At 32.7% G+C, this 14,140-nt stretch overlaps 2 protein-coding genes across 3 annotated transcripts in view; one reads left to right on the top strand and one right to left on the bottom strand.

The window, feature by feature from the left end:
* The first annotated feature begins 243 nt into the window (after positions 1-243).
* On the top strand, positions 244-9,707 carry LOC123677708 (kelch-like protein diablo). The gene is made up of 6 exons (XM_045614390.1): positions 244-456; positions 509-1,451; positions 1,984-2,185; positions 3,566-3,709; positions 4,395-4,737; positions 7,747-9,707. Exons 2-6 carry the CDS (start codon positions 584-586, stop codon positions 7,936-7,938), a joined length of 1,749 nt encoding a protein of 582 aa, XP_045470346.1. The 5' UTR covers positions 244-456; positions 509-583; the 3' UTR covers positions 7,939-9,707.
* A 4,133-nt stretch (positions 9,708-13,840) lies between these two features.
* LOC123677588 (uncharacterized protein C18orf19 homolog A) overlaps positions 13,841-14,140 on the bottom strand; it is a 1,487-nt gene continuing 1,187 nt past the window's right edge. For both annotated transcript variants that reach the window (XM_045614206.1, XM_045614207.1), the window contains one exon: positions 13,841-14,140. This exon is cut by the window's right edge and continues 230 nt beyond it. In XM_045614206.1, the coding sequence (XP_045470162.1) occupies positions 13,971-14,140 (170 nt within the window). In that variant the 3' untranslated portion in view covers positions 13,841-13,970.

The following is a 14,140-nucleotide window of genomic DNA, read 5'->3' on the forward strand; positions in this document are numbered from 1 at the left end:
TCATCTTCCGCTTTTTTATCTCAGTAGTTTTTTCGTGATGTTAGTATAAATTAATGTTTAACACTTCTCTGCTGTCGCTGTGCTCTGTTCGGGGAACACCCCATTTGATAACCCACAGACTACAAATGTTTGTTCGACCTACTTTAGTGAACTCTCTTCAGTTCATTGAACTACTCACAGAAGATCATAGAACATGGTAAGTTTCTTTATTCAATGCAGAAAACAGTTATATGACATCTATCTGTCATAATATTTGTCATTGTCACAATTGAATCGAAGTGTATTTATTGAAAATATTTGATAGCTGAATATTGCTAAATATTACATTTTAACTGTTTTCAGGATTCACCAACTATTTAAAACTATGGATTCAACTTCGTAACTGCATTATAAATAATAAAGATTTTTCCAGTGGTTGGAAGGTATTCAGTTGCAGAGAAAATAAAAGCAACGAAGGTAAATAATGAAAGGTCTTCATTAAAACTTCTATAGTGATGTTATTTTACAGATAGACTCCGGGTGGGGTTGGGCGTCTCCGCCCTTACGTCTTCAATTAGCCTCGCATTTGCGAGGCACTTGTAGAATGGGAGAAATGGCTTTGGGGGATAGACCCCCATCTCCTGCCAGATTGTCACATACTTCTGATAAACATCCCAAAAATACTCTCACAGAGTTGAATTTACTCAGAAGGCATCGAGAATTATGTGATGTAGTTTTGAATGTGGGCACTAGAAAAATATTTGCTCATAGAGTCATTCTTAGTGCATGTAGTCCTTATTTTAGAGCTATGTTCACTGGCGAATTGGCTGAATCTCGACAAACAGAAGTTACAATTAGAGATATTGATGAATTGGCAATGGATTTACTTATAGATTTTTGTTATACATCTCATATTGTAGTTGAGGAATCTAATGTCCAAATGCTTCTTCCTGCAGCCTGTTTATTACAACTGACTGAAATACAGGATATATGTTGTGAATTTTTGAAACGCCAATTAGATCCTTCAAATTGTTTAGGAATTAGGGCTTTTGCAGATACTCATTCTTGTAGAGAATTACTAAGAATTGCTGATAAATTTACTCAGCACAATTTTCAAGAAGTAATGGATAGTGAGGAATTCTTACTACTTCCTGTTAGCCAACTGGTGGATATTATATCTAGTGATGAATTGAATGTGAGAACTGAGGAGCAAGTTTTCAATGCTGTTATGTTATGGGTGAAGTACAATGTGTCAGAACGCAGGCAGCATTTACCTCAAGTCTTACAACATGTTAGATTGCCACTTCTTAGTCCCAAATTTCTTGTTGGAACAGTTGGATCTGATTTATTAGTGAGATCAGATGAGTCGTGTAGAGATCTTGTAGATGAAGCAAAGAATTACCTCCTTTTGCCTCAAGAAAGACCTTTGATGCAAGGACCAAGAACAAGGCCTAGAAAACCAACAAGAAGAGGTAAGAAATATATTTATTGGTGTTCTGCAAATATTCATTTCATTAGGATTTGAGAGAAAAAGCACAAATTATTACAAAAAAAAATTATTTAGCAGCAGTAGAATTTCACATAACTAATTTGAATGATTGATCAATTGATTCTATAGAGTTTGATCTTATTATCATAATTATATAATCAAATCTTTTTTGTAACAACATTGACTACAATTTTTGCTAAATCAGTAATTTCTGTGATTTGTTGACTTACTCCTTTTATTTTTTTTTTTTGTATATAAACAAGTACATGTTGAAGAAATAAATAGATAGATAGATTGATAGATAATCAAGAAAAAACACTATAATGTTAAACAAATAGCTCAAACCTATTTCTTCCTTTGCCTTTGAGAGACCTCAAAACTTGTGCGATTCAGAAGTGCTGTTATTAATTTTGAATATTCAATTATTTTTGCTTTCATTTCTGAAAATATATTTGAATGATATCTGAAATAAAAATATAGTTGAAAACACATAACTTACTTGAAATATTTTTTAGGTGAAGTTCTTTTTGCGGTTGGAGGATGGTGTAGTGGAGATGCTATAGCATCTGTAGAAAAATTCGATCCGCAGACAATGGAGTGGAAGATGGTTGCACCTATGAGCAAAAGAAGATGTGGGGTTGGGGTAGCAGTGTTGAATGATTTGTTATATGCTGTAGGAGGACATGATGGCCAAAGTTATCTGAACAGTATTGAAAGGTAGGGCTTTAAATGTAACAATAAGTCATCTTCTGAAACTAAAGGTTACTAACCAAGTAAATTTTACTTTCTGAATATAATAATAATGGTAATGTTTATGTAACAAAAAATTCAACAAAATTGTATATAATACAAAATATAATACATTTTTTACGTACCATAACACTTGCAATCCTACGTATATGGCATGTAAACCATACTTGTGAAGTTAATGAGGAAATTTTAAGTTTTAATGAATGTTGAAGGAAGAGTATTCCTAGAAGAATAAAAAACAAGCAGTTCATAAAAAGGAGATACCACATGTCCTGAACACTACAGACCAATCTCAATTTATATTACTATTGATATTTAAAGAAGTTGTAAAGAACAATCTAGTTCGTTTTTTGAAGATAAGGCCTTATTAAACAATCATAGTTAATCAAAACATAACATCAGAGAACAGAGGCAAAATATTGGAAATACTGTCAAAGAATATTTCAAAGGCATTTGATTGTGGGTAAGAATTATTTCATATTGAAAAAACTTTATTATGGAATAAATAAGGAAGCAATTCTCATCAGGAAGTCTTATTTATTATTATCTTATTTGCTGGACTAGATGCAACAACTAAAGTAGAATAGCATACTTTCCCAAAAAAATAAATAATTCGATGGGGTGTACCACAGGGTTCAATACTAGGTTCAGTGCATTATTTTCATGAATGATATGAATATTAAACATTTGTGATCACGGTTTCAACCTAACTATTAACAGATGATCCATTCTTCAAGATAATCTGGAATGCCAAAGCACTGATGGTATTAGAGTTAGTTGTGATAGCTGATTCTGATGAATGGTTCCATAAAAACCATTTAAAGATCAACCAGGATACTGTTTGTTGGAGGTGCAGTTAATAACAAAGTTTCTAGGAATGCTGTTCAGAAGCATATAGTGAGCTAAAAATACTTACTATTCCTTCAGTATTCATTTCAAATTGTGTGAAATACATCTACAAAAATTCATCTCATCAGATACAGATAACTATCTATAAGGTACTGCAAAAAGAAGAGACCCAAAAGACTGTTTATTTTTAGGCTCCAAATTTGTATGTATATTCGCTTGTCAGAAAAAATTGAGAAAAAGAACACAACTACATTTGAAAGAAAGGCTAAAGTTTTGCAATTCTCTAAAAACTATTATTCGATTGAATAGTTTCTGTTGAACAGTACATTATATTTGTTTTGAAGAAACATGTCATTTATTGACATAGATTATACTTATAAGTATTTTATCAATTTCTTGTTCTTTATTCATTGGATTATATGTAAGAATAGATATAAGGTTTATATCTCCTATTAATTAATGACTTATTTATTATTATTATTATTATATTTTTTCCAGATATGATCCTCAAACTGACCAGTGGTCTTGTGATGTGGCACCTACAACTTCTTGTAGAACAAGTGTAGGTGTTGCAGTTCTTGACAATTTGCTGTATGCTGTTGGTGGACAGGATGGAGTACAATGCTTGAACCATGTTGAAAGGTATATCTATACATATAATGATAAAACATTAGAAACTGGTGCGTCTTTACTTCTCATATATAGTAAACTTTGAAGCTAATAAAATTTTTCACGACTACGACTCTATATAGATTGATGCAAAAATTTGAGTGTGCGATAAGAAAAAATAGCATACTTTTATATTTTCGTCAGTGCACTTTAATCTATGAAAGTATAGATGCTGTTGTTGTTTTACAGGTAGATTCAGTTCATTTAGGTTTTGTCAATGAGATGGGGAAAAATAATGAATTATTTTGTTTTTCATCACAAATTTTTACCTTTGATAGTTCAAGTTCACTATCTCATTCTATAACAGGTTACATAGCAAATCTGTACTACTTCTCTATCGATCTAAAATTTTTTCTAAACAACGGGCTTGCCGCTTATAACAGTAAAAACTAACAACTTCGATATTCCAAATAGAACATCCTGTATATACTTTTTTCGTAGCCTCCTGTTTATTTATGTATAACTTTGTTGTGCCTATCTCTAGCAGTTTTGAGTAATTGATTGATTTAATTTATTTATTTATTTTTTTTTTTTCAAAACATTACTGTGCTTTTTTCTCAAATAACAGTGTTCTTTAATTCTCAAATGGCCATCGACCGAAGTCCGTCAGCCGGTATTGACAATTTATATGTAGTTTCTACATAATTCTCTATTCTAGGTATGATCCCAAAGAAAACAAATGGACAAAAGTGGCCCCAATGACAACTCGTCGTTTAGGAGTCGCTGTTGCTGTGTTGGGTAATTATTTGTATGCCATAGGGGGTTCAGATGGTCAATCCCCTTTGAATACAGTGGAGAGATACGATCCTCGTCACAATAAATGGACGTTAGTTAGCCCAATGTCGACAAGAAGAAAACACCTAGGCTGTGCCGTATTCAACAATTTGATATATGCAGTAGGAGGAAGAGATGATTGTATGGAGTTGTCTAGTGCCGAACGATACAATCCACATACAAATACATGGAGTCCTATTGTAGCTATGACATCTAGAAGAAGTGGGGTAAGTAATTTATTTTATGTAATTTTCTTTATTTCTATACGCAAAATACTTTTTATCCTACTGAAACTTTCCGACTATCTTGAAATAGTGAAAAATTTTTGGTCATTGATTTCAAAATTCCCTTTCGTTTATTGCATTCAAACTATTGGTTTTTCTCGATCTGTCTGTCTAAAAATTGTAATGATATTTATTATGGGTATCTTATTCGGAGTATGGTCCGTATATAAATGGTTAACTTCTTTGAATTTGTTAACAACTAAATGTTCTTAATGGCTCCAAAAGGTATTTCTTTCAGAATTAAAATAATGAAGTACATATTTGAGTGTTGGATGTCATGGAAAATATTCATAAATAATAATCTGAAAATTAAAAAGACAACTGCCAAGACGAGTGGCGTGGTTACCGAAACTCACCAGTATAAAAGTACGGTTGCTCTGGTGACAGATAACTCACTGAAGTTTAAGGAATTTGATATGTACGGACCACCAACTTACTAACCATAGTAACCAAGGTGATATACGGGCCATACCCTTGGATTGTAAATTGTCCCATATGAATTTCAGCCTTTCGGATATAGGATGTGGCTTGCGCAAAGGTGAAATTCCCTGGTTTCCGTATCTGGCATTCTACTTATTAAATATTGATGAAAATTGGTATGGATATTCTGATTGGTTCGTGAATAGTTCTATAGGAAATTCTACTCTTTTGTTCATACGCAAACGTGATATTTTCGCGTTCTACTAGTCCTATTTTGATGAAATTTGAAATTAGTGTTCTATAGGAGATTCAAATTTTTCGAATAAATGGTATGTGTTACACATGCAAAAATTAGGTTTCTTTGGAGATTGTGTTCTACGAAACTGAAGAATCAGACTGTGAAGTGTCAACACTTTTAGGCACAAAGGACGAGGAAGCTTAGTATCAAAACCATTGGCAGAGTTTTTTTTGTTATAATTTGTACCTAAGCAATAATAATTAAAAAATAGATAGGCTCCTCTGGATATATTTAATTCATTTGTACAGCCCTCATAATATTATAATGTGTGTCCAAATATAAACACATAAAAATTGTCGAAAATACGCCTGAAGACATTCATATTCAGAGCACTGATTATACAGCGTGTCCCGAGAAGAATGCGACAAACGAATACAATAAATTAAGGTCATCATGGAGGACCCGTATCAAGATTTTTCAATCGCCTGAGTGCCTTCGTTAGGGATATACAGGGTGATGTTCATCTTATAAGTGAAATTTTACAGTTCAATAACTCTTTAACTAATCTACCGAATAATTTCAAATTTTGAAGTTTTGTCACCCTTTCCTATCGCCTTCCTTCAATATTTCTGAATTCGAGTAAATCAGATCCGGACTAGGAAAATTTCAGACTTTTCCTATTTTCGTGAATATTGGATGAGTTTTATGATGATTGATGAGAATTATGAGTGAAATTTTTTTTAGTTCAATAACTCTTCATGAAATCCACCGAATAATTTCAATTTTTGAAGTTTTGTCGCCCTTTACTATCGCCTTCCTTCAATATTTCTGAAATCGAATAAATCAGATCCGGACTAACAAAATTTTAGACATTTTCTATTTTCTTGAATATTGGATCACTCTGTACGTCAATATCATAATTGTTTTCGTTTTCGTAACCGCAACGAATTAATTCATAATCAACATTCTAAAACTCAGCTTGCCACCGTCATACAGGGTGACCAATAAACATTCCCTCATGAAAGAAGTACAACTGATTCAACCGAATAAGATAGCAAAATCTGTGAAACAACTATATCATATCAACGTGCTCAAAAATGAATTAAAATGGAGGAATATCATTTTGAACAATATCTGCTGAACTGAAAATATTTTATTGATTAATTGTTATCAAGATCAAATATTTTCAATTTATTTGCTGTTTTTGTTCTATTCTTTATCCAGCTTGTTGATTGAAAGTTTTCCTAAATAATTTGAGGAAAATTTAGGTGAGACATACGTGAAGGGTGAAATAACTTCAATTTTCGAGATAATTCTACCGATAAATTCAAGATATCTTGAACTATGAAATTTCTTTCATGAAGAAATGTTTATTGATCACCATGAATAATGGCGCCAAGCAGAGATTTGAAATTTTTATTATGAATAAATTTTTTGTGATTACGAAAACGAAAAAAATCATGATATCAACATACAGGGTGATTCAATATTCAAGAAAATAGAAAAGGTCTTAAATTTTCCTAGTCCGGATCTGATTTACTCGATTTCAGAAATATTGAAGGAAGGCGATAGTAAAGGGCGACAAAACTTCAAAAATTGAAATTATTCGGTGGATTTCTTGAAGAGTTATTGAACTTAAAAAAATTCACTAATAAGGGAATGTTTATTGATCACCCTGTATGACCGTGCCAAGCCGAGATTTAGAATTTTTATAATGAATTGATTCTTTGTGGTTCCGAAAACGGAAAAAAAATCATAATGTTCACGTACAGGGTGATCCAATATTCACGAAAATGGGAAAAGTCTGAAATTTTCCTAGTCCGGATCTGATTTACTTGAATTCAGAAATATTGAAGGTAGGCGATAGAAAAGGGTGACGAAACATCAAAATTTGAAATTATTCGGTAGATTAGTTAAAGAGTTATTCAACAGTGAAATTTCTGTCATAAGATGAACATCACCCTGTATATCCCAAACGAAGGCACTCAGGCGATTGAAACCTCTTGATACGGGTCCTCCTTGATGATTTTAATTCATGGTATTCGTTTGTCGCATTCTTCCCGGGACACCCTGTATATCTATCGTAATAAGAAGGTTACAAGATATACGTTCATACATGCTAGACAGAGGGTTGTCTTATTTCCCATAATTTTTCAAACTCAAGAATTCCTGTTCATTATTAAATATTGGTTTTACAAAGAAATAGGAAAAAAAGAGATTAAAACAAATCAACTCGAGCGATCTACTGAAAAAAGTTAATGTTTCAAGTATTGACTATTTTTGTTTTTCATCAGGTTGGTTTAGCAGTTGTAAATGGGCAACTGTATGCTGTTGGAGGTTTTGATGGAACAGCTTACCTTAAAACAATAGAATTTTATGACACAGAGCAAAATCAGTGGAGACTATGCGGATCGATGAACTATAGGCGATTAGGAGGTGGAGTTGGTGTTATGAGAGCACCACAAACTGAAAACCGAGTCTGGTAGTATTTCCTAATCAATGCAGAAAAAATGAAAAGGTCATTTTAGCATAACCATGACAAGGTGTGGCAATGAGAGAAATAACATCTCATAGAGCTGAGAACTCTATGGCAGAATTATTGTTGAAAATTGAATTATTTATTTTATTGTTTTCTTGGGAAATATCGAGTTAGCGGACACTAACAAATATCACAGGTTTCTGCAATGCATAATTTTATTTTGATCTCTTAGTTAAGACCTAAAGTATTAAAAGTTTCTTCATTGACTCTTTCATTTCCCATAAAGAGCAGCTATAATTAAATAGGACAAACAAATGTTGACAATCGTTCTATATATAATTTAGTTTTTGTTTTGTTTTTGCCAATGTATGATAGTTTATTTATTCAAATTTATTTTGTTGATACAACAAGGCATTAAAATACAGTAGAACCTTGATTATCTGGGCTGGGATCTAGCCTTTGCTGGAAAATCAAAAATTCAGTTTTAATTTTTTGTAACCATTTTTTGATTCAATCACTGTACCAAGTCAAATGAAGAGTTATACTACAAATCCACATCTGAATGAAATAAAAGTTTATTTATTTATTTATGAATGATGAATGAATATACATACTAGATTTGGAAAATCTCTAAAAAAAAAATCACTAATTTTTGTTTGTTTTTGGGATTTGCCTCCTTGTAAGTTCCCTCAGTTTTCTGTGCTGAAGCAGATGAATGTCATCAGTTACAATATATCTTGAAAATATTGGATAAGTACATTTACCGCATCCTCTGCTTCTCGATGACTTGTTTTCATAATGCAGTTATTCTCATTGTCATCACCACTTTTGTTTTTGAGGACTGGTTGTTTAGATAATCATCATCCTCAATTTGATGAAAGCCATCTTCTTTGTTATCATATCATATTTATTCCTGCATTACATTATTGTCTATTCCTTCTAAACCTCTGATTCAACTCTATATTTTTGATCTATACCTCACTTTCATCTAAGTTATTATTACCTTCAGTATCGCCTTCATCTTTTAAGGTCATTATTTTATAAAATGTGTTTTTGATATTCGTCTCTTTCACTTCTCCCAAGAGTTGGTCTCTCCTATAAAGCCTTTTCATTGCCTCTATAACACCTTGATCCATGGGTTTGGCAAGAGATATTACATTTGGAGGAAAATATAATGCATATATGTTACCATCTGCTGATCTCAGTTGCTCCGATGGCGCATTAGCCAGTGATAGTACAGTCTTGTATGGAAGATTATTTATTGCAGATAAGTTTCAACTTTTGTTACACATTTTTCGAAAAATAATTTTTTTATAATAACAAGATGCCTTTTTTATAATCCCAGGCAATGTCTTTACATTTTTGAAAGCCCTGGCATTAATTGATTTTCCTATGACAGCGAACCTAAGCTTATGAGTTTCTGATGCATTAGTGCAGCATAAAACTGTCACACAGTCTTTGCTTACTTTGAAACCTAAATGAAAATTTACCTAAAAACCCTGACGCTAACCTGTTACACTATTTTCTGAGCCCACAGCAAGTGTTCTTTTCTGCATTGCTTTCCAATAAGATATTAGATTGTATTCTGTTATGTTTTCTAAATCGTAGCAAAATTCTACCATAGCATCAACATCAGCACTTAGTTTCTCTGCTTGAATAGATATTCCATGACGTTTTTTTAAATATTTATAGCCAACCAGAAGATCCTGAAAAGTTTTAATCTACTACTAGTGAAACGTTTGGGCTTGTCTGGCACACAGGTCCTGATATTTTCAAATTGTTTTACTATTTCCGTTTTTTGTTCAATATCTAGAACCTTGTGTTTAGGTTTTTTATAGCACCGGTAGGCTGCATTGTGTCTGCTCACATTATTTCAACTAAAGAGTTGGTTGGCAGTTGGCAAGAATAAACACATATGTAGAATAGAACTTAATTAGACTGTATAATAGCTAAGTCACAAAAAAAAAGTAATTAATACATTCACAAGAAAATCTCAAACAAAATCATCCCAATTCTCCATAGAACTCTTCCAAACTATACAGGGTGAGTCTTTGACTTGTACATATATTTCAACAGAAGATTGACAAGTAATGCCTCACACAGAAAGACTATCATCATAGTGTGAGATGAGAATATAATAGTTTTTATTTATCTTCATTCAGGTCTAAGTTGTGTGTGGCACTCTGGACTTGATGATAGATAATTGATAAATGTATATATTGAATAAGAGTGGACCAAGTATGGACCCTTGAGGAGCTCCGTGCTTCATTAAAGACACTCCACTCACTTGTTCACCCCAATAAACCATTTGTTTGCGGTTTGAAAGATAGGATGTACTCAAATGTTGATGGGGATTCCCCGAGACGAGCGTCTGAACGGTTTGTTCAGCGTTTTTGTGCGCCAACCCATGATCTAACTGCCTACCACGGATAATCCGCGCACGGTTGATACAATGCACACAAAGACAATCGGGGTTCTACTATATAAAATTACAACGATATACATAATCAAATCACATTCATATATAGCCTTAGATGGCCTTCTTTTGATTTGCTATCATCATTAAAAATAAGTGCAATCCTCATAATTTGCAAAAAATTAATGCTCTTATTTTTATAAATTTGAGAGCTAATAGAAAATTAGTTTTATCATGGCTCATGTTGTTCAAGAGACCAAAGTAGATAGGTATATGTGGTATCTTATGTTGTCTGTTAACTGAATATTTACCAATCATTAAATCTGTATGGATATACTGATATCCCATACTGTGCTAGAGAAATTTTATAACTGTGTATATAATTTGTCATTATCGATAGTTTATGAAAGGATTAGTGATATTGAAAGAATTTGGATTCTCTACAGATACTATTAATGAATAATGTCAGAAGTATATATTTTTTGCAAAAAGACTGATGTTTCACCTCACTGTTATCAATATCTATGATATTCTTTTAAACTGTATCATCGAAGTTTCAGTTCACTACAAAGTTTACTATTTGGACATTTTCTTTTTGAATGTGCACTTCAAAAACTTGACAGTATTATTGTTTGAGAAACTTCTTTCTAGACTATACATATACTATGCAATCAATATAATATGTTAATAAATCATCCATCACTAATTACAAAATATTGTGATAATACTAATATTCGATAATTGTAAGAAAAGTAAAAATAATTTGGAACTCTATTCGTGTTTAATCTGAATGGTCTATTCAATATATAATGAATGTATAAATATTGCTAATTAATATTATGATCAGAAATATCTCATCTTTGTCCAAGTCAGTAATTCACAGTAAATATCTAATAAGTAGATATCACTTAATTAGAGAAAAAATCGTTTATGCACGTCTGTATCAGTTTTAAGACCAAACTCCTTTCTGTTGAAATTCATGGAACCCCAAAGATATAAATGTACAACTTTCAAATCATTTGTCGTTATTAAAAAATATTTAAAACACTTTTATTTGTATTATTTATGTTGTTTCAAATATTCAGCAAATCACTTCATGAAATTCCTATCAATTTTCAGTATTGTTTGTGATGTCAAGGGTGGAATGTTTTGCAGTACAGTTTTCAATTGAATATTTCCCATATGTATAAAAGGGTACAACATAGAGACAATATTTATTTGCTTACAAAGAAATAACATCTTAGCATTCAGACAATTTTTCAATTCCGAAAAAAGTACCTTCTCGGGTGGGACTTGAACCCGCAACGTCCGAATCACTAGTCCAGTGCTCTACCGAGGAAGTTCAGAAACGTGGAAATTGTGTGCCGTACGAGTTGAAGCCGAGAGATATTAAACGGCGTTTGTTTGCTTGTAAACAGCTGCTTGCAAGGCAAAGACGGAATGGATTTCTGCATCGAATTGTGACTGGAGACAAAAAAAACAAGCGCAGAAAATCATGGATATATCCCGGCCATGCTTCCACGTCGACGGCCAAACCGAATAATCTCGGTTCCAAGGTCATACTCAGTATTTGGTGGGACTAGGCGTAGTTTATTATGAGTTTTTAAAACCGATCAAACAACAATCACAGGCGATCGTTATCAAACGCAATTAATGCGTTTGAGCCGAGCATTGAAAGAAAAACGGCCGCAATACAGCGAGAGGTACATGATTAAGTGATTTTACAGCATGACAATGCTAAACCCCATGTTGCAAAAGTGGTCAAGACATTGGAAACGTTGAAATGGGAAGTCCTACCCCATCCGTAGTATTCTCCAGACTTTGCTCACGGCAAAAATAAGTGCTGACTAGCACTTCCGGTCTTATGAAGAAAAAATTGGATCAATTCGTGGATCGCTTCAAGATATGACCAACGCGGGATTCGTACGCTGCCCGAAAGATGAAAGAAAGTAGTGGCCAGCGATGGACAATGAATCATATATGTATGTATAACCAGTTTTTTACAATAAAGCGTCGAATTTCGGGAAAAAACGGAGGAAGCAAAGATGTACGCCTATGTATATTCTCGGCCTGTAATATACTAGCAAGGAACATTATCAACTATGATGACTTTATCGTTGCATAAAACAATAAGCACACGAAAGTGTTTTAGATGAACTTGGAAATGTTCGGTCTGAAGATAAGGCAAACTAGTGATAACATTGATAAAATCGACCAAAAAATGTAATGGAAATTATATTGGTTATCTCACCTAGTCCTTTTCGGTCTTTACGATGCGAAATAATTATTTTCAGAATTCGACGTATCATGGCTGACTTCGAAATTAACTAGAGGAATAGAGTTCTTAATTTTTTTAACATGTACCACAAAATTTAGCCAAACGTCATCGTCGAAATCATTAAAAACCTCTTTCATTTTCTCAATGACTGTAGAAGCCTTCGTCGATGTTTGATTATATTTTCTTAAAGTGTTCTTAATAACACCCCCAGACCAGTTCTACTGATAAGTTGTGGAAAATGAGCAGAACTCCCACCAATAAGAGCGACTAGATTGGAACGCGGCAGCAGCACGTATACTATTTCTATCAATGAAAGTGACCAAATCGACTCATACTATTTCAATAGGAAATCAACTAGCATACTGGAATTTATTCAAAAGTACTGGTAAGTCAATAAATTCCCTGCTCCTGAATAAATTACTGAGAACTTTGAAAACCCTTGTATATTAGAAATATTCTGGCATTCTTCAAGTGACACAGAATATACCTTATATAAAAGAAAATAGTCGCACAATGAACTGAGTAAAAATGCTCATTTCATTAATCCCCCTACGGACCGCACTGGTCTAAGCGACTCAAATAAAAAAAATTAAGAAGTGATAGATGTGCGTAGCTGCAGCCAATGAAAGTAACCAGATTCGTACCCGGACCAAACGTGGACTATTTTAGCCAATAGAAACAACCACTGACACATTCTGATTCCAGAAAAGATCCGCTAACTAGCAGGGTTTATTTGAAAGTACTGTTAGGCAATAAATTCCCTGGTCCCAAATGAATTTCTGGAAACTTGGACAACACTTGTATAATAAAAAAATTCTGGCTTCCTACAAGTGACTTTGGATGTACTATCTCAAAATAGGCTCTACGGCCATCGCAGAATTGTATACAAACTTAATTAATGCTTAATTTGGAAATCCACCAGAAGATGTTGATCAGATCAGGGATTCCATTGTAAGAAATGATTATATCATTTCCATCATATTTATAAATTTTGCTGCCTTTTCATTAAAATACAAATTTAATGGAAATTGAACAAGACATCACTTTATCAGATTGCTTAATTGTTAAAATTGTTTTTTTTTATATTACCAGAAATAGATTTGATAATTTCAATTTATAAGGAAATATATACAGGCTAAAAAAGTGGATGGTTAAGTGAGAGAATAGCCCTGACTAAATTAGTAAGTGCCAAACCCAACAAGCCATTAAAAAAAATAAGTCAACAAGTCAATATATTTTTTCAAGATTGAAAAAATTACAAATACTCATATGTAATAAGATAAATAAAACAAAAAATGAAAAATCTTTTCATACAATTTAAAAATTGATTGTAGTTCTACATATATTATTTCTTTTCTTTCAATATATCCTCGGGTTTCTTTTTTCTTTTCTCTGTTTTATCCTTAAATTCTTCAATCTTATGTAAGCCTTGCTCTAATCGATGATCTAACTTTGTTTTAAGTTCCTCTTTTTTTTCTCTCATGCTTTTGTCAAAGCTGATCTTCTTTTCCTTAT

Source organism: Harmonia axyridis, chromosome 4 (assembly GCF_914767665.1).
Source record: "Harmonia axyridis chromosome 4, icHarAxyr1.1, whole genome shotgun sequence".
In the NCBI taxonomy this organism is placed as follows: Eukaryota; Metazoa; Arthropoda; class Insecta; order Coleoptera; family Coccinellidae; genus Harmonia; species Harmonia axyridis.